A 23,812-nucleotide genomic window follows, 5' to 3' on the forward strand; every position below is an offset into this window, starting at 1 on the left:
CCTCAGCATCAAATCTCTTGGCTAACTATTCCAAATTAGCTTTTACATTTGTTTGTTGGATGTATTTTATTATATTTTTAAAATACCACATGGTGTATTATAATTTGCCTCCCAGCAGAATTAAATAAACTATTTGCGTTTGGTGTTGGCATGTTTTAAATTCAGTCTTTCATTAATTTTTCTTCTTACCTGTTACCTTCTGTTTTCTTGTTATGAAGATAAAGTAGATTTCATTTTATTTTTCATTGTTTTGTAACAGATTAATGTTTAGAAATGATCAGTTCCTATTAGTCACAGCTCATTCTTTCTTCTTTTCAGTCAGAGATGTATGAAATCCTTTACTAAACAAAAGATGAATGATTTAGTGTGTAACTCAAATTGCAAAAGAAATAATTACTGACAAAGGGCCGTATTCTGATTTTTATCCTCCTTTCCTTTTGTGAAAACAATCATTTAATTTGATTCGGAGCTTTAAGAATGACAACCTCGGATGCAAAAGCAAGTGTGGCAAAAAAACCAAGAACATAGCAGACTTCCCCATGGAAGAAACGTTGTTGGCTATGGCCAGCGGACTGACAGAGGATCTGAGCTCAATTTGCTGCTCACTGCAGCCTCCCAAACTAACCCTGTGGAAGCCATCTTGTGCCTTAGCACCTACATTCCCCTCCCTCCTGCTTTCTCCTTTCTACCTACTGAGCTGTACTTTGTGGCCATGTGTTCCAGGGGATAATTTTACATGAGAGTAACTACCGTTTAACATTTATTAGTTTTAAGTATGAGGTCGTAGCTTTCATTAAAAAATCCCTAGTTCCAATGTTATGATTGAATGAATCTAAGTTTCTTTTTTGTGTAATTTAATTCTTTTTGTACACTGCTTTTGTGCCTCTTCTCTAGAATCATACCACCCTTGTCTTGTCCTCTCACATGGAAGTTAATCATAATATAAGTCTCCTCATACTCAAAACTTAGGAAACCTGGTTTTCTTTAAATCTCAGTTACGCTGTTAAAATGCTCATATGCCAAGATGTTGAATGGTGTTACAAGGCCTGCAAACAAAGAGTGCCCTGCCAGTCCGTCTTAGCACTAATGGCCTAATAGCTAATTTCATCTCTTGCCTGCTTTTTACAGTCCTCTTGAATGCGAGGAATAAAAAACAGAAATATGTGTGCTATTTCACAACTACTATAGATGTTGAAACAGCCAATACCCCACAAAAAAAAAAAAAAAAGGGAACTTTCATGAATCGGTATTTGAGTAAAAAGTAGTAAAATACACAGTAAACTGGTTAGTTACTTATTGAGGAAAGGCTAAAAAGGCAATTAAAGAGATTGGGTAAATTCAGCTAACACAGTGATGGGCAACATAAAAATATGAACACCTGAAGGATGTGAACACCAGGCAGACAAGGAAGGTACACCGTGTATATAGTACTGTATACCGGTGTTCACAGCACTGTAACTAGTTATAATGGTAAGATTAAATCAAGACCAGGAGAACTTAGACATAAATATCCAACAGTGAGATTTCTTGGGCCTGGAAATCAGGTGTGTTGGAGTTTTGCCTGTGATTGCCACTGCCTCATCTGACTGCTTTTTGGTGCTCCATGGCCCTTGAGCAGTCATTTTTACCAGTGTGACTTTTCAGCATTCGTAGTCTGGTTTTCTAAATACTGAATATGGGCAGCTCTGCAATTGTCAGGAGGGGGAGCAGGAATGAGAAGACTGATTTGGTCCATTTTCCCACTGAGCTTCTTTACAGTCACCAGCCAATTACCTGTTTATTTCTCGGTAGGAGACAAATGACAACTGTTGTGGAGGAAAGACTGGAGCAACTTACATGTGTTTGTGAACCTTTGAAATTTTTGTAAGCTAAGGAATTCTAGTGAGAGAACTTGCCTTTCAGCTGCAAAAAAGATTTCTGTAGGAAACTTTACAGAAATGAGGAGGTACAATGATCTGTGCATTGTGGTTTAGTTGTGTATTTTTTGCTACTAAGGTGTTTGCAAGATGCTGCCCACCAATCCCTTTGATACACCAATAGCTATTCAGTTGGCTGTCAACCATAGCACTTTGGAGGTATTGGACTATTAAAGGGAGTTTTCCCGTGAAGTCAAAGAGAGCAATTGCATGCCTGCTGGTGGCAAGATTTGTCTTATTCAGCTGGACAACTTAGACGCAGCTGTTGCAGTAGATCTTGCAGTCCTGAATTTTTTGCGGTAGCTGACACCCCACAAGCACTACAGGCAGTACCATGGTGTAACACTACGGGCAGTACCATGGTGTAATATCTCTTTGGCTGCCTTGCTGTGTTCATTTGTAACTGATGACCAAGTACTGTGGAGGGTGCCCTTGAGCTGGTAAGTGTACAGAGAGGAAGGAATCCATTCTTTAAGTTAAAACGTTCAAATTGAATCCAAGTAATGGAGAATTGGATTTCACTCTCTTCATTGCTTGTAGTAGAAAAATCCATGCCCATTGATAATTTTCCCCAGTCAAGTATCCTTTTTTGTGTCCCCTTTTTGTTCGTCTGCTGAGCAGATTGAGGTGGGTACCAGTGGTCTGAAAATTGAAAACCTTCAATTTCCACGTAAATTACTGGTCAAATCTGTGTAGTGCGTCACCGCCCTTTACAGTAAATCACATGTAAAACGAAGTTACGGCCCATTTAAATGACAAAAGAATTCTTGGACTACATGGTAGCTCTTTCCAGTAGTAGCTGAATAAAAGAAGAAAAACTAATAAATAATTAAGGTGGTAATACGTTTGACCACTGCTTCTTTAGTGTGACTCTTTCCTGTGATTATTGTAACATAAATGCGCCTTTTAAAGACAGCTAAAGCGCTAATGATAGCTAAGAAGGTCATTCCTGGGAGGTTAAACTGGTTTAATTAGAATTTATGAGAAGGTTACTGTAAAAGTGCAGAAAGATGTTAAGGGGTTAACCTATAAGAGATTACATTGTAGTCAGTGTTCTGTTAAAGTTTGAATTAATTTTTCCCATGGGTTTTTCACATTCTAATTTTCAACTAAATGAGACATCTGTTTCAGAAAAGGAAAATTTGCTATGGTTGTCATAGCAACTATCATTCTGTAAGAAAATTATTCCAATGGTTACTTTAGAACAGAAAGATAGAAATTCAGTACATAAAGCAACATCCGATTGCTAGCACAAATTCTGATAATTCAGCCCTTTTTGTATGGTAGATTATTTGACCTGCAAAACTTGTTCATATGTTTTTAACATAAGGTTAATTGTGGTGTAAACAAATTCACTTCCAATATATTCCCCCTAGAGTCTTATATGTAGACAATCATTATTCTTATCATAATAATAATACCGTTGAATTTCAGTAGCATGTGGAGAGACTCAAAACTGTTTGCTTTAAGAAGATAGGACCTAAATCAAAGTACATTTCTACACATGAGCGCATCACTTCAGAGGTGAAATACATTCATGATGTATGTCTTTAATTGCCTAATACATTTTTCTTGGGTGTTTTTTGAGAACAGCGGATTTTTCTCTTACAGAACATGCATGACAGTATTTTCTGTATAAAATGTAAAATATTATTGAAAAACAATTATTAAAAAATTACAGTTTTCCTGAGCAAGCAGTAAGTGGGGATCCAGAAATTAGGTGCTTGATAGGAAGACTTTAACTTTGCTTTCAGGTTCCCTAATAAATGAAAATTTTAGACAAAGTTGTCTTTGCACAATATCCAGGTCACAGACTCGTTGGTGGGTATTAGAGAAGATTTTTTTCCCTACTCAGAAACTTTGATGGCTGTTTTGCAATAAATTTTCAGAAGAAGGGACTTGGGGATTTATAAAATCCCTGTGTGCATATAAAGATGGTTTTGCTTTGGGGGTGGGGGCACTGAAGTGTATGATTTGCCTTTCTTCTCTCAGATGGATAGCACACCAACATCCTCTGCTGAGTCCTTTCTTGGACTTCAGATTTTTAGTATTTTTTTTTTGCCAGAAATATTCCAGACATTTCTTTCGATCTCGGGATTGTCACAAAAGACAGCATAATGGCAAATCACACAAGTTGTAACATCTCCCCTTCACAAAAGAACAGCTCCAGCATGCATAACTTACCAGCCCTGCGCTCAGGCGGCTGTGCGCTGCAGTCACCACAAAGGGAGGGAGGGAGGGAGCGAGGGAGGGAGGGAGGGACGGGGGAAAGTGCTTCTTGTCTTAATAAGCAGATCATGCCTATTCATAAGGGGAAACGGGCTTTTTAAAAAGTGACCGTGTACGGGCTAGCCCTAGTAGGGGCAGGCAGAGACTCTCACAGCTGCATATGCCATTTGTGGTCACTGGGATTTCAGCAGGATTAAGCTGACTTCTGGCAAGACCTGTGACAGTCATGATTCTTTCTCTTCCTAAATGCTTCATTGTATCCTTAAAGTAATGGGTCCCTAGGTTTTTGACATTTTCTTCTTGGGCAAATATTGATCTTTCCCCTCCGTGTCTTCCTGGGGGCAGGGGGTGGCCAGGGCCCTTTGGGCTATGCCAGGCACAGCGGTGGGCGCAGGGCGGCACCTCGGCCCTCGCCCCCTTCCCACCCGCCCGTGCCCAGCGGCGCTGGGGGGAGCGGCGGGGGGAGCAGGGGCCCGTGTTCTCTGAAATCTGTCAGTGGCTTTAACAGCATGGTTTACTATGCTCACAGCTCGTTGGCATCCTGTTTGCCCTTGCTGTTTCTGTCAGTGGAATCTTGCTCTTGGAAAACTTGCTCTGGGCCTAAAGACAGTTTGTCAAACAGTTAAATATTTTCATCTTAGTGAAAAAGGATATTTTCATGTAAGACGTGGCACACAATCCCGGGGCAGGAATGGGTGGACAGTTTAGAAGAAGCCTAATCTCTGTATATTTTTACAAAGCCTCCCACTTCTATAATATCCAAGCACCTCACAGACTTCAGTTTGTTTATTTTCAGGGCACTCCTGTGAGATAAAAATACTTCCATTATGTCAGTGGTGAGCTGAACGTAAAGACAGGCTAATCAAGCTCCGCAGACTGGGGTTTGGCTTTGTGCAAGTGTTAGACAGTAACGCTGCTGGTACCTTACTGCAGAGTAAGCCAGTAACTAGAATCATGGAACCATAGAACCGTTTGGGTTGGAAAAGACCTTTAACATCATCCAGTCCATTAACCCAGCACTGCCAAGTCCACCACTAAACCATGTCCCTAAGCACCACATCTACAGGCTTCCTAAATACCTCCAGGGATGGTGACTCAACCACCTCCCTGGGCAGCCTGTTCCAATGCCTGACAACCCTTTCGGTGAAGAAATTTTTCCTAATGTCCAATCTAAACCTGCCCCGGTGCAACTTGGGGCCGTTTCCTCTTGTCCTGTCACTTGTTATCTGGGAGAAGAGACTGACACCCACCTTGCTACAACCTCCTTTCAGGTAGTTGTAGGGAGCAATAAGGTCTCCCCTCAGCCTCCTAACTAGACCATGAGTTACCACCCCAGCAGGTGGTAGGAAGGTGAGTGGTAGGAGGGTGAGGAGTCATGTACCTGTGAGCCAGGTGCTGTGCTTCCTGTGAGAAAAGGCTGCTAGGAATTCAACAGGTAACCAGAAAAGTGTGGTTTCATAGTCCTGATATAGGAATACGTCTTTTTCTTAGCCAGCCGCCTTGGTCTGAGCAACCTGACTCAGGCCAAGGCTTCTGCTTCATCGCTACTGCTATTAGCATCTCTTCTTCAAACACCTTCACCTCCCTCATCACAGCTTCTGGAGGCTGGGATGTATTTCTGGTCTCAATAGCAGATACACAAAGTTTCACTTTTTTTTTTTTTTTTCTCTTGGGACACCTGTGTACCCAGATCCTGGTTATCCAGGGTGTGTGATGAAGAGCTAGGAGATGAGCTCTTTGCTGTGGACATAGAAAGCCTTTCAGTGATCTGTCTGGAATAGTTGAGCCTTGTTTTGTCTGGGGAAGAAGGGCAGCCTATTTGTTATTCCCCAAATACAGATATGGCCAGAAGACATCAGTTAAAAAATTTTAAAAAAATTCCAGCCTAAACCTGACCCCTCGATTTTATGACATAGAATTAGAGCATAGTCAGCAAGACAGTTTACCACTGTGATCTAATAGTTGTGAAATGCAGATTTTTAATCAATGGGATAGCGAGATACAGATAAATTGTGTTCTGACTGGCAGTGTTACAGTTCCACTGCTCCATGATGAGCTGCTCCATAAATATTTTTTAAAAAATGTAAATGCTTGTCTGATAAGAAATCCTGAATATGGAAAGTCTTACTTAAAAGCAGGTCAGCACACCAGAGGACAGAAGAAAATTATGTGTAAGAAAAGAAGCAGTATTCTTGTTCTGATGGGTTGCTTCCAATTAGGGAAACAAAGCAGCTTAGGTGATGTCTCTGACTTTGGAACTGGATCTGCTGTTGTGCCAGGGTCAGTCCTTGCCCAGCTGGTCATAGGCTAAGGGCTCAGCATGACAGGAGCCAACGTGAAATGTGTACCCACACCTAGGTAGCTGAGACAGGTGTTATTCTAGGTATTGTGGGAATCCAGCATGCTAATCCACACATGGAGATCTTGGTATCCAAGTCTTTTAAGAGTTACTTTTCACCTAGGTAGGGGAATGCTGTGAATATTTTACTGTGAATATTCTACTGAAAGTGGTAAGGACTGCACTGTTTTGTCACACAAGTTAAATAACACTGGTTATATGGAAAGAGGGTTTTACTGTGCACACGAAGAAGAAAATGAATGCTTTTTATGTCTCCAAATTCCATGCTAGTAGAGAGTCAATCTCCGTATTTTAATTAGATGACCAGTACATGGAAGTAGCACTGAAGACATTCTCCTCCTCTCTTGGCAGGCAACCTTGGTTTTATGGCTGGGGCTTTAATCTTCCACGAGGCCAAGCACTATTAGAGAAATGGAACCTTATTCCAGATGGAATAGATATTCTTATAACACATGGACCACCTCTCGGTAAGAAAATACTAGTGCTCTTAGCTGTGTATTTTCAGATGATTATACAGTAACTGATGGCTCCTCTTAGACAGAGTGCAACCCTGAAAAGTCCTAATTAACGTCCATACCGATTTCAGCAACACCAGAACTTCAGTTCAGGTTCATGTTTGATGATTACCTATGCTCAGTGGTAGGAAGTTAAATAATGGGTTAAAAAATAAAGCCTTAACACATAAAGCCTTAAGGAGCTTTATAAATCAGCAAGGTCTAGTTTTCCTGTGCATCTGTCCACTCTGCCACTGGTGAAATGAGTAGATTTAAAGCATGGAGCCTGCTTGAAGAGAAGTGCAGGACTGGGGTCGTACTTTTTTAGTGTTGTCATTTGCCCTCACTTGCAGTAGCGTTTGCCCACCAACAAGTACCCAAAGTCTGTATTTTTCCTCATCATGCTGACTTGGTGCATCTTCTGCCTCAGAAACCCACATGCTGACATTGTTTGCCTGTTCTTTGGACAGCGTGGGTGAAGTGCCTATCTGTAATGCAGTCTGGCAACACTAACAGACCAACAAGAAGTAGTTTTGCATTTGTGTTTTACAAATATTAATATAGGTGATACAGAAGCCAGGAGAAATTTCTTGTATTCCTAAATAATATTGAAATTATCTGTTACGGAAATACAATAATCACAGAAACTTGTCCATGTTCAGGAAAGGCTTAAGGCTTTTAACATGTTTTTCGATGTATTTAACATATAGCAAGCTCAATTTAATGCAACTTACCTGTTTAACTCTTAGTAATTTAATGAATGGACACGAACATGGGGCATGTACTTAAGTGTTCTCCTGAGTCTTACTGTAGAGGAGTGCTTTGTGTGAGAAGGCGGCAGTTGGTTCCTTTAAACCTTTAGATTCCCTAGTTTCCTGAAGCTAAAACCCTCTTGTCTTCCACCCTTTCTTTTCCTTTTTCAGAGCTTGGAGGAGAAAGTATCTAAAGGGTTTGTGTTTTGTTGTTTTCTTTAGAAAGACATGTTTGCATTCCACTGCTCACTAATCCTGGGGGAAAGGGCTTCTTTGTGAGCACAGTTTCTCACAGAAGGGCGTGTGTTTTGATACTTCACCTAACTGGAGTCTCATACCATGCCACAGACTGATATTAGTATGGATCTGTATTGTGAAAGTGGATGGCACAAATTATTTGTTTAGACCTTGAGATATCAGCTCCAAACGGTCAGTACTGAGCATAATCCCTGTTAGGATGCAAGGCGTGATGCTGGGTCTTTGATATAGTTTTATTTATAAGTCATATTTAAAACTTTTTCAGAAGCTTTTTCAGCACTGTTAAAGCCATTTTTAAAAACAGCTGATCAGCTGTAAAGAAATCCAACCTTTGGCTGATTCAAAGAATATCCCTGTATCTAGCGCTTGAAATCCAGTGTTGGAAAGTGGAGAGTGGGGTTTGCACCATCCAGCTTCAGCCACCTTGCTAATTTAGCCACCAGGCCTCTCCAGGCAGCCTCTGGAATCAGCAGAGGGAGGAGAACCTCTAGAGAGCACTGCAGAGCTGGTGCTCAACAGACATACTTTAATAAGAAATCTAAGAGTAAATTTGGTAATTGGAAAGTAATTTAATAATTTTAGTAATTCTGAGGAAGAGCTGCCCATGTCCACTGACTGTAATGGAATAACGTGAATTCTCCCCATCTCCATGTGTCAGTATTTCTTTTCTTTTCTTAAGCTTCAACTGTCCTTCAAGGATTTTCTTTTTTAAAAGTTCTCAATTGTCTTTTTCTCATTGATGCATTAATAGATGGCTCAGGCACAGAACCCTCTGTCTGAGGGCATCAGCTGTTGATCTCTGTGACACCCATGGCAACAAATACATGCCATTTCAAAAGGAATTAGCACTCTGCCTAACTTACAGAACCTCCTTATTTTGTGGTTCTGTCCACAGACATTTGGGGAGACAGGATCCTCCTTGATCCTCCCAGCCAATTATTTTAACCAGAAAGCTGATTACTGTTGTTATGATCTTGGACAGCATCACTAGAGCTGTTCCTAATGATCATAAATAGTAATCAGCGCTCTTGCAAATTCCTCTTTTTTTTTTCTCCAGCATGGCTGCCTAAATTCTGTCCATCATCCATTTTCTTTGCTGCTTTCTCATTCCCTCACTTCAAAAGAGTGTGCATCCCTCTAAACTAATTAATACTACATTATTAGATAGATTTAAAATTGCCTGCATGATTCAGATGCAGAAGCACCACTAAGAGTTAATGGACTTTGTGTTTCTGTGTCAGTTAGGCACGTAACAAAACTCTGAGTAATTTGTCTTTCCTGTTTTATAGTAGTGCTTTTGGATGAAACCAGGGCAGGGATACACAGGAGGTTCACACAGGATGAGAAAACAAAGGTTAAAACAGCTATTATTGACCATTTTATGAGTAACCTGTTTATTGTAAAAAAAGATATGCCGTATATGACATAGCTTATGAAATACAGTATTCATGAGTACGGAATCAGTGCTAATGCTCACTTCTGTATCAGCATATTTGTATTACTTTTATGTATAGTATAACTTTTTAAGTCTTCCCCCTGATTCCTAAAGATCTGCATCTATGATTCTTTTATTTCTTTTCAAAAAGTTCACTTTTCTTTTCTTTGTTTGTTTTTAATTTAATTTCACCTTTAAGTCTTCATTTGTAGCTGTCTGCTTGATTGTCTATGACAAAGATTTATACTTTCCTGACAGCTGCAGAAACCTGTTTCAAGTAACCAAACATTAAAAAAACCCTAAGATGAACTCTAATTGGTAGCTAGGTGTAATCAATTATTCTTAGTTTGTGTAGTCAGGTGTACATAATAAGCTGCAAACATATGGGAAAGCTTCAGAAGGGTGATAATGCATGTAAACAAAAACATGTTCAACATAAATAATGCTTAATTTAATGGAGAAGTTAATTTTATGGATTTTTGTTTGTGAAGTTTTTGAAGTGGAAATACTTTTGGCTTTATGTTCACCACAGACATTTTGACAATTAACTGTTTCAAATCATTGAAGTAACAAAACCTATCGTTACAACACATTTGCTCTGAAAAAAAGCATGACTGGATTCCAGAGGAGTTGCTGGCCTCACTTTGACTTCTTCAATGCTTATTATTTCCTACAGTGAATTTTGACCTGCGTTGGATACCGAGAGTGACTGGTAACATCAGTTACCAGAACTGAGCATTGCTCTACTCTGTCTGTAATTGAGTGGGGCTTTCTCTTTGCACATCATCCCAACAGGAGCCAAGCAGCATCTTCAGAGGCATCTGAATGAATTAGGAGACTATGGCCATTAACAGAACTTGCTCTTTTTGACGCTCAGGATGCCACAGCCCCAGCTCATTTCTGGAAATTGGACTTAGCTTTCTTGAGTAACTATGATACAAGTGCAAATTTTTACCATTTTCATAAAACCCCACAGCATACTGAGCCCAGTTTTCAAACACTGGCATCTGAAGAGGTATTTCTCAATGTATGACCCTCCCCTGAAGCTCTAGCAGATTTGAGAGCTTTTCCAAGAGCTTGAATGCCACAGTTCTGGTGTTTTAAACCAGTTGGTTAGCTGCTATTTGGCCATGCTTGGGTGGACATCAAAATAAACACAGGAAAACTAGGTCCAGACTCTGTACCTCTCTGGCTGACGACTGTTTTCTTAAAGGCACAACATATTCATGCTTTTGTGGTAATTTAAGGGCTATAAAGCAATGACAGGCACCCAGGGAAAGTACCAGAACAACTAAAGAAAAAAGGAACGGTTATGTATTTTAGATTTCCAAATCTGAGCCTGATAAAAATGGGAGAACAACAGAAAGAAAACAAGATTGGTTATTGCAAACCCTCTAATACAACAACATCCTTCTTATACTACTACTTTGAATGAAACATGAGACTTCAGTTGGCAGTAAGCATCCCCCTGCAGCATGTTTTTAGACATATAAGCAAGTTGGTGTACATTTTTGTCTGTATTCATAAAAAATGCATTTTTATACAAACTTTGTGCAAGTAAATCTAGTGCTGAAAAACATCTACTGCAGAAGGGCTGAGTTTCTCTTCCTGTGTGAGGTCCATAGATTTAGGCTAGTGGGGTTTGCTGTGTCATGACATGCTTAAACAAGTTTTACTTGAGGATGTTGTTTTTTGGCGTGCTGTGAGTTCTGCACCTGAGTTCTGCTACTGTAAGATTCAATGTGGTAACAATACAGTTTTATTATTAGCAACACAGATTGCATCGCATCAGTTAAAGTGTTCAGTTTAAAAATCTAGATCCCAGGACTAGATTTAAATAGCTAGATGTTGGTTTAAATTCTTTAGAGACTCACTTTGGACATACTGCTCATTACACCTCATTTTCTTAAAGGAAGAACAGATAAAACATTGAGTTTTCCCATTAACAGCAGGACACAAATGCTTTAATTGCAGTGTTTGGGTTTTTTTTTTGAAAAACAACTGGCAAGAGTTACCATAGTCCTTTTTCTTCGATGAGCTTTTATGGTTTTCCGCAAGTATTTTTCCTTCCTTATACTTAAAAAGGCAAATGTTTTTTTCCATGTCAATTCTTCTATGGCTGCTTATGAAAAGCCATGAGACATGAAATCTCAGAAATGCTGTAGAGCAATACAGTTTTTCAGATAACCTGTCTTATTTTAAAGCTTTATTTCCTTTTCCAAAGGTTTTCTAGACTGGGTTCCTAAGAAAATGCAACGGGTAGGATGTGTTGAGCTGCTGAACACAGTCCAGAGACGAATACAGCCAAGGCTTCATGTTTTTGGACATATCCATGAAGGTCAGAACACATTTCTTTCTATATCTATTTAGAAAACAGAAACACAGAAGTTGTCTGGTTTAGCCAGTGTTTGCAAACTTGAATGTCTGAACTGAAGCACTTCTGGAATTCAGATACTTTCTGAGCTGCATATATAGAGAAGAAATTGGCAGATACCCACTTTTCAATGTTTGTACTTCAGATTCTCTTTCACATTCTACATCTATAAAAAAGGGTGGCACCTCCTTCACAGAGAGGATTACTGTGAATTTTAAAATAAGAACACAAGTCCAGTAGTTACAGAAGGTGACTAAATATTAGGATTGATGGATTGTATTTTCCTTTGCTGAGTCTCTGTGATTTAAGATAATTCATGTAAGCTCTCTGTGTCTCAGTTTCCGTGTTCGTAAAATGGGTAAGGATGTTTTGAGGGGTGCTTCTAAGGCTTAGTCTTCAATAATTTACAATAAAAGTTGTCTCTCCTCATCGATGTGTATGTGAAGTTGAAATCAAGAGCGATGTCACCACTGACTTGTGTAGAAGTTCAAGATATTTATTCATGTATTTATTTCCTTTGTCGGGAAATATTTTGTACCCAGACAAAATGAAGTGGTTCTCTTGACTATTTGATTTTTAAATGGAAAAAAATTAGTTCCCTTCAGTAAATGATAACAAGTATGCTCCACTGAAGTTCATGGCAGCAGGAGTTCATCTCCAGGCAAAGGGTAGATGCTGTCTACTATGGAGAAGCCTGTCCTGTTCACATAGCATGGCAGCAGGACTTCAAGCAGTGCCCACACCAAAAGAAACCACTGGGCTGTGCAAAAGTGTACCCCCTGGCATGTAAGCACGCATTATCAGCTGCTTAGTCCTTGGCAGTGTTAACTTACTGGCAGGAAAAGGTGCTCCACAACTGCCAGTTTTCTGCTTCTGGGACTGCTCCAGCCTTTGATGTAGGATCTCTATGGGTCTCAACAGTGTAGAAATGAACAAATGCAAAAACTGGAGTAGCTGGTATACAGATACTTCTGGTTTTGTGAAGAACCATTACCCTTCCCTCAAGTCCCACTCTGACTTGCTGCTGGGGGCTTTCATTATGCTAAGTTAGAAGTGACATTGCTGAGAGGTGTGGTGGTGTAAAATTGGTGGAGAAGATATTCAGATTATTATTCTGCAGCTCAGGGATTAAGTCCATTCTCCTCATGTGTCTTGTCTGCAGTAAGCTATTAGTGGCTAGCTAATGTCCAAAATGCTGTTAAAGCACAGAGTAAACAAACATGGGGCAGTACTTTTTCCTAACCCTTTGCTGTTAGAGCAGTCTCTGAGAGCTGTGAATAAACTCATTGTCTTTTCAGAAATCGTAAGCCAGGTGGGTTGCAGGGGATATAAGCAAACAGTTAGCAAGCCATGAAGCTTCAGGCAGGTAAACAAAATCACATCTGCTAAGACCAAACCCAACTTTTGCTCCCGAGGGAAAAGAATGGCACCTCAACAGAATGGTAGATCTTGTGAATTAATACAGTTGGCACAGTAGGTATCGGAACACAGAAACAAGGTACTCTTCTTGTTAACTATCATAATTTAGAGAAAACAAATGGGGAACTGCATAGCCTGTTTTGCAGTGGGATGCTAAATCTCTGCAGAGGCGAATTCCCATTGCAGACAGCCTGTGCAAACGAAGCTGTTCTTTGTAGAGAGAATGCATGATTTGAACAGATGAGTTCTTCCCCTGACTGAGCATAGCTACATATGCAGCAGTTATTTACTGAACATCCAGGAGGAAGAGGTGGTTAGAAGAGATGTTTCTTCCCTGTTCCCCCTCTGCACTGCTGTCTCTGGCAAAAAATACCTCAAACACATGGGCTTGCTGCTGATCGACCCATGGAAGTGACAAGGGGCATGGCAGCAACTCCAGCGAAAATCCTGGTTTAGCCATTAAAGCTAGTTCTTGGCTGAGGTCATGGCCAAGGAAACTCTGTCAGCAGTAGGACAGGAGTAAAACTGTAGCATTAGGAATCTTCCAGCAAAAAGAACATATTAGCAAGCTGATTCTGTTCTCCCCAAACATGTAGCCGAGGAGACAGAAAGTCCCAGCAGCAATGCTGACTGTCCTCTGTGCAGTTTGTGTTTTACACAGAACAATTGTTCTGCGGCAAACAGCAAATGATTTAAAGAAATGTCTGTGACAGGAACCTGACAGAGTTTTCTTCCCTCCCTAGTCCCTAATTATAGTGTGGTTTTCCATGGGGAGTCCAGGAGGACCTGCATTATTCAGGGTATTTTAACGAACAAAAAAGAAAGGAATTCGGCTACTGTTTCTTTGTTTGTAAATTATGCAACTATCAATGCTTCTGTAAGGCAAAAAATTGCACTCAGAAAAACTGTAGGATCCTAGGTACCTAGGATTTGAAGAGGTGGAACTCAATGTGTATAGCAATGACTATAGTTTCACTATTAACTTCATTAATGGGGAGATTGAATCTTAATACAAATGCTTTCTGCCAGGTGATTTCCCCAAAATCATACGTTTCTGATTGTGAGTGCTTTTCTTTGTATTGATCATAATATTTCAATGCAAGTTTCCAACATTCACCTTTTAGTTCTAGTGTAATTAAGCTTATGCTTTTTCCTAGTCATTCATGAAAAGATTTTTGACAATGAAGAGTGTGTCTACTTTTACATAATACTAGGGCGGTTAAAGGGCGGCTTTTTCACTTTCTGAAACAGCATTTCACTGTATTCGATTTTCTGCAGATTTAGCTCTGGAATTGTTTGGCTTGGGTGTCCAGTCAGATGTGAGATGTAGTTAAAGCTTTTTCACCACTGCCGAGACATACACAAGGGTGTTTTCTCCTGTGGAAATGTTATGGTGTCTTAGGGTGTGAATTCACCTTGTCTGTCAGATCATGTATTAATAAAGCCATTTTTTCTCTGCCTGGGCAGGCATTTTAGTGTCTTTCCATCAGATTTGGTGGAAATTGGTCAACAAGTTCAAACACTTAGGAAGAAGAGGTTCCTACTAGACAAATCCCACCCAGGTGCACATGTACACATACTCCCCTTAGTCAAGCAATACTTTTTCGTCATTGGTAGCTTCAAAGATGTACAACACAGGCCAGAAAAAAAGGTGGAAAGATGAAAATTGCTTGGAGTTGCTGCGCTGATGACTGCAAACCTAAATGATCAGAAGTATGGTTTTTTCAATGCTACAGTTGCCTAAGCTCTTACCTTCTCATCCTTTCCAAAACTGAGATGTTTCTAAGAAAAAAAGCTTTGCAGAGAAAAGTGTTTTGTCTTTCTAAGGACATTTGGCGAGCTGGCTGCCAGAGATTATAGCCATTAGCTAGCGAGGCACTAGCTAGCTCCATTTTGCTTTTCTTACCCAATTGAAAAGATGACAAAATGTTCTGCTGTAGGACAAGAATGGTATTAATTCAGGAGACCTTTATGTTTTGCATGAAGAAAATTTTAAAATTCCTTCTGAGTAATAAATGTGGCACTTAGCATTGTGTGATAAAGGTGAATAATTTAAAGAAAAAGAAATTAATAATGAATAATGGAAGTAACCAGAGTTTTTCTTCCTTTGTAGGTTATGGTGTCATGGCTGATGGAACTACTACCTATGTGAATGCATCTGTGTGCACTGTGAATTATCAGCCACTTAATCCACCTATAGTTATTGACTTACCTACGCCAAGAAACACATGATTATAATGAGGATTTAAAGTTGTACCCAACACATTAGCAACTTTATATTGCTGGCTGAGAATCCCAATAGGGAACCATTCAACAAAAAAAGCAAAAACCTTCTTCTTTTTTCCCCTGCTAACTCTTCACAGATAAATTTTGAGTGACAAAAGTGGATGAGGAACAAAGACATTTTGGTGCCAGAAACAGATTAAAGACTTTTAACATTTCACCATTAAAATATTTGTGAACACAGAAAAGTGAATGCATTCCACATATATATATACATATACATATATATATATCTCTCTCTTAAGTAGGGACTTTTGTATATACCATACATTATATTTGACTTATTAAAGGAACAATGTCTTTCAAAGAAGTGTTTCTTTAAGAAAGTTTGCAGTTTAAACTTAAGTGTTTAGACTAGGATTTCCTCATTTCAGATGTTTCCCAGTGAGCTCTTGGTAAAGAAAAAATTATGGTGAAGATGTTTTCCCGTAATTAACATGGCAAATGTAAAAGATGGTGTACAAATGACCAGTCACAGGAGGAAGGCTATTACTTTAAGTCCTCCAGGTCTAAGTCTTTGCATCTATTCAAAACCAATGCAATAGAGGCCCTAATTCACTGTACTGAAATGAAGTTTTACTACATCTGGCATTACAGATGGTAAGGGAAATGGTGCATATTGCTGGCATGCTGTAAACAGCTCACCATTCAAGAAGGGAGACTGTGTTAAGTGCAGTATAAACTCAGGAATTTGTAACCTGGCCTCGCCTGTGAAAAAAATGATGACATTTCCCTTAAAAAAAAAAAAAAAAAAAGGAAGAAAAAAAAAATAACTGTGTTTTCATATGGTAAGGCAATATGTGATTGTATGTAAAAAGCAAAAAAACAACCCCAAAACACAAACCCCCCACCCAGTGTTCAGTAGAGGTGTTTTAAATAAAACCAGCTGGGATTATTTGTTTAAAACTGTTTAATGGGACATGCAGCCAATGATGAGATGTCTGGTTTAAATTTGCCCCAGTCAGGAGTGATTAAATGTTGTTGTGATCATTTTGTCATTGGGGATTGTTATGGGTGTCAAGGGGAAGGGGTCATCCCAAGGTGGAGTTTGGGCATTCAGTTTTGGTTAGCCATGTAGTAGCGCAAGCGTGATGAGTAACGAGTACACAGCAGTAGGTACAGAGCAGAGGTTGCCTAACAAAACCTGTCGTTGCTGTTTGCCCGCTCATGGACACTGCTGAAAGAGGCCCAAGACAAAATCATCAACCAAGTTGAAATCCATCTCTCATGTTGCATGTGACACCAGGCAAAGCAGGGGACATGTCAAGAGCTGGTTGGGATGGCCAACGGATGTGGTACTGCCCGTGCGGCTTTCCTGCAGGTTAGCAGAGGTGTTGAACTCCCATCTTAGGCAAAAGCTTGAGAATTGATTACAAACCCACCAAAAACAAGTGCTTCAGATGTCCCCTACAAGAAATGGGTTTCTGCCTTGAACTAGCAAACATCTCTGTGCTTAAAGAGAAGCCTTTTTGCCTTGATGGAGATAATTTATTCTGTATTCTGTATTTATGCTGTATTCTGAATGTGGACATCCTGAATTTGGGGCTGACAGCGTCTGGACATAAATCTTGTTCCCACACGCTGGGCAGATTAGCGCACTACCAGTGTGGGGCTGTTTACAGGTCTGTGCGTAGCCCCCGTCTGCACACATGATTGGATAATTGTGTATGTTACTTTTTGCCTGATACATGGATGTAAATGTGAGCTTCACGTAGCAGCTGCATGTACATTGTATGCATACACAATTCAGAATACCTGTGTTGCAAAACCAGGCTATGTCAGCCTCAACTCTAAGCAAAGTGGGCAGAAACCTTGCATTGCACTGGCTTCCCATGGGCAGCAGCTCTGCCAGCTGCTGCTGGGAGCGGTGACAGTTGAGCCCAGTAAATAACTTGTGCTGCAGACCCTCCAGAAACCACCAAACCACGAGAAAATACGACAAGTCACAGGTCTGTCATTTCTTGTAAGCTGTTGGGTGACATGGGGTCTGAACTAGTGTGCTGCATTTTCCTGAAACGAAACCCAAAACAATCAGTGATGCCTGCAACTGGTTTTTGGGTGAATAGTTTGCAAGTGCATGAGCAGTCTGCCATGAATTCAGAGGGGGCCACTTCTGTCAAAAATATTGGGGTAGAAATTGCAGGATCAGCTCCTAAATCAGCAAGGATTGAAATTCATAGTTGAATATGAACTCCTGCCATCACTGGGAAGATGAGCAATAGCGTGTAGTTAGAATAAAAGTGTCTTAGGTAGTCACAATTCAAGCGTTTTGCAACAAATGTGGCAGGAAATTGGCTGTATGTTAAAGTCTGAAATGTTTACATTTGCTCACGGCACTTAAGAGACTAAAATGTTAAAGTGGGGGGAAGAGGTCCTTTTATTAGCCTCAGCAAAATTTCTATGTCGACCATAAACTATTCTCTTAAAAATAATTTTTCCTAAGGTATCTGCAAAATACTGTGTATTTTTATGTGGAAAGGATACAAAAGCAGCTGTTACTTCAAAATATCATTTAAAGTACTTGAGGTATGGAAGCTTAAAGATTATTTAATCATTTTGGCATAACTTGAGTGTTGTTGTAATTTTTGGTCAAGCATGTTAGACGAATAAAGTCTTAAAAAAACCCACACAACAAAAAATAAAGCCTCTTTCTATCCACCTCATGCACTCAGCTCCATGTGGGAAAGGCTGCCTGTCTTCTCCAGGTGTAGGAGCCAGCCTGGGGGACACTGAAGTTGTTACTGGGAAGGTTGTGGGTCAGCTGGCAGAGGGGTGGGGGCGATGGGCAGAAGGTGCCCTGCTCCGTCTGCTGGCTTCAGCCACCACATCTGCAGAAGGTAGCGATTGGGAACTGGGGTTGTGGAGAGGGGGGAGAACAGCAGCTGCTACTGCAACTGATGGATTTTGGTGGGGGGCCGTGCCGGAGGCGCCGGCAGGGCAGGGAAGAGCTGATGTGAGAGTGCTGCAGCAGCGCTGTGAAGCAGTCGGGAACTGGGATGCCGTCCTCCGGGAGAGGGTGGCAGTTGTGGGAAGGGTGGCTCGTGCTCCGAGTTGGGCATAAGGACACGAACCTCACAGGGAGATTAAGTCAAGGTGACTCATTTGCATTTTAACTTCGTGGGCACTGTCAAGGCCTGAGCTTCTTGCCTCAAATCTGATCAACCTCAGCTTAGGGAGGCCATGACAAGGAGGGTTTCCACAAAGGCAGTTTTGCAATTGGCTCGATTTAAATTCAGGCGCGCACGCTCTGGTTGTTTCCCACCCCACCTCCCCATTGCTGACCTTCACTGGTGTTTGTCCAGGTAGCATTGCCCCCGAAGGTGTGCTGATGTGTGTCACTAAGCATGCGTTCCCATCACCAGGCAGAATTGTTACCGAGATTAATTTCGGTTCATTTCGACGATGAATAGGGGAGATATCACTGCATGTCAACAAAAAAAAAAAAAAAAAAAGACAAGGTTATTTTTACCTCCCTCAGTCACATATGACTGGGGATGTGAAACGTTCCTTGGCTACAGGAAACGAGCAAGCTGGGACTCGGCACCCGCGTGAGAGCTATCTGCCCCCACCCAGTGCAGCTGCACCCCAGCCTGGGGAACCAGATTTAGGCTTTCAGATGATGCTATTTGGTAGCCCCTGACGCCAGAGACTCCAAAACTATGATGGTCTTCAAGGAGGTGGCTGCAGGGAGCAAGGCTGGTGGCAGCAGCGTGCCGGGCTGGCCCTGCCGGGTGCTCCGCCAGCGAGGTGGCTGCGGGGAGGGAAGGTGAAACCCCACGTCTCTGGGCCATGCACGGGGCAGAGCGGGTGGGAAGGTGCTCTGGCCTCGCTGCAGGGGGGAGAACCAGGGGGGATGAGAAGTAGTTTGTCTTCTCTAATCACTGATTGCCAATAGTCAATGTAAATGCTTCAGAGGAGGGAGGAACAAGACATTCCTTGGAAGGCAAATTTTGGAATAATCTGTCCACGGGGATCTTTGCCCCCTCCCATTTATTCTTGTTTGTATGAGAATTTCTCTTAAAAACCCATACTACCGCTCACTGCTGATGAGCTCACATACAGCGAATGTAACTGCAAATGTTCTTTTCTTTCAGGTACGTTCTTGTCCCTTTCTTGCAAGTCTCTCTGCATCTGCGATTTTAGTGATATTTTGGAACAGTGAGCTCCCTGGGTGATTATGCGCAGTGCATTAAAACAACAGTATTTTGTTTATCCTTGTACGTGTGCTGTCGTTCAGGTTTATTGACTGTCCCTTTGCTCTCTTTTTATGTGAAAAGTGTAAACAGGAGTACTTATATGTACCTTCTTTGTGCCATCCATTATTTTGTATACTGCCATTATGTTGCTTTTTACTCACTTTATCTAGAAATTAAAATAATTTCAGTTCTAGCTAGACTACTTCTAACCCTCTTACTTTCCCATCTCAGAAGCACTCCCCTCCTCTCTTTTTGATGTGTCCTTCGGGAGCTGGTGAGAGGCAGTGATGCCAGAAGAGGACCTCCTCCTCTTCCTTCCTATCTGAGCATTTGGACACAGTTCCCTGCTACTTTCTCTCCTGATCTTTATCCATGTCTGTTCTTTATTTGTTCAGGATTTTGAGGGTAATAGTATATATTTGCAACCCCCAGTGGAGGACTGTGGTGAGCTGCCCATGGCCCTAGCCGGGTTTTCTCTTTGGGAAGTGACAGCTGATCTGGACTTGCCCAGTTTTCACAGCCATCAGCTCCTTCCTCCCGGGGAGCCCTACCCAGGCTGTGTCCATGGGGGGATCCTTTTCCCCTGGTTTGGCCCATTCCCCTGGCTCTGCTGGTGCCCTTTGCAGTTCTTGTCACCCCTGGTCAGGCTTTGCAGTTTGGGGCATCTCACCTGCAGTGTCTGATGAGCAGCCCCGGGGCTGGGGGTGCTGCTGGGTGGGGTGTGGAGCCGTGTGATGTTCACCCAGTCCTCACCCTGCTTTGGGGTTTTTGTTTCCTGGCTAGTGCCCAACACATGATCCTTCTTTACCTCCCATAAGTAGCTCTTTCACAAAAGTCTTTATCAAAACCTTTGCAAGTGTCCACACTAATTATATCTGAGACACCTCTCCTTGCCAGGACTTTGATGTACCAAAAGCTTTCAAATAGATTAAAGGAACAGGCTTTTCTTTTCCGCAAACCGGTCGGCTTTGTTTTCTCCGCTGCCCAGTGAAGTGTGTTCCCCCTCTAGAGCACGAAGGGCTAGAACCCAGCAGAGTAATTAACCTCTCTACCTGCCGCCGGGCCAGCACACAACATGCCCTCACGCTGGTGCCATTCGCTCCCGCTCGGTGCAAGCTGGGCCCCATTAGTGGACAAATTGCTTCTTGCCACCGGAGAAGAGGCTCTTCACTCCTTCAGAGCAAACCTGGTGGCGCGGCTGCTTCTTCCCTGGTTTTGCCCGGGGAGCACCATTGCACGGTGAGGTTGTGCTGCCGGCTCGCAGGGAGCCTGGCGGGGAGGGGGACAGCCGCAGGGAACTATGACCCAGACGGGTTTGCCATTTCGCTTGCTCTTGTTACATTTTTCTTGCAATGCTTTCTGCTTTCTGGATGGGATGAGCAGCTTGGAGAGGGCCAGATGGGAAAATGCTGGATGCTACAAACATACTGCAATGGCTTACGGTAGTGTTAAACTTCAAAATTAGGGTAAGGAAAACGCTCTGCCCCACCAGTGAGGTACCCAATACCTGGCAAAGGCTTGGGGGAGTCAAAGGTGACACTGAAGCACCCTGCCACCAGCCCAGCCTCAATCGCCCCTTCCCCCACTGCGATTAGGGCTGGCCCGGCTCCCTGATGAGTGCAACTCAGGAATATTACGGAATGTTGACTTTGGTGGTACAAACCTTTCCACAGAGGCCACTGGAGTGGGGAAGGGGTCACAGAGGGTCCTGGGGTGCCCTCCCCCAACAAGTGCCCTGTTGTTCGTGAGGGAACAGCTGAGGATGCTGCAGCGTGTGCCTCGGCAGGGACCCTGCCTGTGGGTACGTGGGGCCAAAGCTGATGGCGTGGGGTAGGTGTCTCGCTCTGTACAGAGCCAGGCAGCCCGGGTGGTGTGTGCTGTGCATTTTGGAGAGAGGCTTGCCCCTGTCCTTTTGGGTTTTTGTTTCAGATCGGTGATGCTGCCTCTCCACTGAGAGACAAGGGGTGCAAAGAAGCAATGGTCGGTTCCGCAGGTGCACAGCGCTGTGCCGCACCTCGGGCGTGCTGATGGAGGGCTTTGCACAGGCAGAAATATTCTCATCTGCATGGTGTAATAACCCACCCTGGCAGTCTGCTGCTGCTGCAGTGGGAAATTTCATAGCCTCCTGCAAACTTTACTTCCCACCATAATGGCCTGGACCAAATTTTCTAGAAATAATGAAGTTACGCAGGATAAAGCAATTTAAGCGGAGTGAGCAATTAAGCCTGTATTTATACTTCTTCTATTGTTTTATAAGGCTGTCGCATGGCGCAGCCATTCTGATTGCATCTGTTATCTGATATTTCAAAATGAACAGAGCTGCTTCACATGGACGTGTGCTGGCTGCCGATTACCTTTCCTTTGACACTGACTCCTCTGCTTCCCACGGTTGGTCCTGTTGGTCCCCACCACTTCATGCCACTCGTGGTGGTGCTCCGCAAGCAGCTTCTTGCCACGGGCACCCCCTCTCTGGATACCTTTATGGTCTGCCCAGGGATGACGTGTGAGTCTTAACCCAGCCTGGTCTTGCTTTTGATCCCACAGACACCCTGCTGCTTTCCCCAGCAGCACCAGCTCCAAGGACCTGCAACAAGCCAACAGCAGTGTAGGACAAGGGGGCAGGTCCTTCTGCTTGAGCTGAGCCTGGGGACATCTCCCATCATCACCCCAAGCCTCTCCAGGTGAGCGGGTACCTGCATATTGGGTAGGTTCTCTCTGTTGGGAGGGCAAAGCCCTGTGCCGGGGGCAACAAATGCCACCACCAGCCAGAGCAAAGGCAGCTTTTCACCAGGGTGTCCAAGGTGAAGCCTGGCAGAGCCAGGCAAACCTCCAGAGACAAGTGCCCAGCAGGGTCCCCCAGCCTCCCAGCACTGGAGTTTGTCCCATCTGTTTGTAAAAAGGTGTAAATGTTTGGCACCTCTATAACCTTGTGGCCTTCCCGCAGCACTCTGACTGGTATTTCCACCCCACATTCACATGCCAGGTGATATAGCACCTCTGCCCTTATTTGAAGTCCTCTGTAGCCACATACACAAGACAGGAAGAGCCACTGTGAAGCCACCAAGGAGTCAAGAGAAGTAACTGCTTCAAACCTGCCACCCCATCATTTTCAGCCTCTGCGTTCCAGGTGCCCATTGCTGGGGAGTGATGGTTTACCTACACACCTTCCAAAGACCTTCTAGCCCTGCCTGTTATGCTTGTAACACAGTGTTTGCATAATTATGTTTATTGCTTGTTCAGAAAGAAATAATAGCTCTGAAGTGTTACCTATCTGGTTCATTTCTGTGGATGCCCGTAACAATAATTAATCATATGTATTAACACGTGGTCAAGAGACTTGTCAAAACTGGAGCTCTTGAGCGGTAAACAGAGCTCATGCAATTAGCAGTCCCGGCTCTGAAAACGCTTGGATTGATTCATTGTTCCTCCCAACACCTAAGAAAGTTAGGCAAGTAATCAATCATGAAAATACAGACAAGGCACTCAGCAACCTATGATGAAGACACTTGATCAGCTGCCTTTAGCTTTACATCAGTGTGTTGCCCTGGAGCCGACACGGCCTGAGCTGGTTGCGTGGCAGCTGTAGCCAGCAAGTGCTCACTCACGCTGTGGCAGATTTGGAAATACTGTGCTCACTTCTAAGTTACAAGTAGAGGATTTCTTAACTGCTTTTAACTCACCTGCTACCAAGCATATTTTATCCCTTAAAGGTATAGGAACGTTCTGTGCACAGATCTCCGCTGCAGAGCCCCAGGGCTGGGCAGACCAGAGGGGCAGAGGGTGCAGCTGACTTTGCTGGGCAGGAAAGGGTCCTGTCACCCCTCGGTGAGCTCACGATGCTGCAGCATGAGGTGCCCGCCTCTCTTGGATCCTGCGCGTGCTTTGCTTTGTTAAAGCATCTCCTTTTAACTTGCAAAAAAGATAAAGAAAATCAACATTTGCTAAAGGAATAAAAGAAAAAAGGACAACAGCGGCGGAGGAGGAACAGTTCCTCCAAACTTTGAAGCTGGTATTATCTATTAGAAACAACAAAAGGAACTCAAAGCTGGGAGATGGAAAGCAACAAAATGTATGAAAGCAAATTACTTGAATGGGGC

General features: G+C 42.6%; 1 protein-coding gene across 1 annotated transcript in view; it reads left to right on the top strand.

Moving 5' to 3' along the window:
• The window catches only part of MPPED1 (metallophosphoesterase domain containing 1), a 63,822-nt gene extending 47,489 nt beyond the window's left edge, over positions 1-16,333 (top strand). The window contains exons 5-7 of the mRNA XM_055809198.1: positions 6,856-6,971; positions 11,668-11,781; positions 15,350-16,333. Of these exons, the coding sequence (XP_055665173.1) occupies positions 6,856-6,971; positions 11,668-11,781; positions 15,350-15,468 (349 nt within the window). The 3' untranslated portion in view covers positions 15,469-16,333. The remainder of the gene's footprint in view (positions 1-6,855; positions 6,972-11,667; positions 11,782-15,349) is intronic.
• Positions 16,334-23,812: the final 7,479 nt, after the last annotated feature.

This window comes from Falco peregrinus, chromosome 6 (assembly GCF_023634155.1).
Source record: "Falco peregrinus isolate bFalPer1 chromosome 6, bFalPer1.pri, whole genome shotgun sequence".
NCBI classification, from domain to species: Eukaryota; Metazoa; Chordata; class Aves; order Falconiformes; family Falconidae; genus Falco; species Falco peregrinus.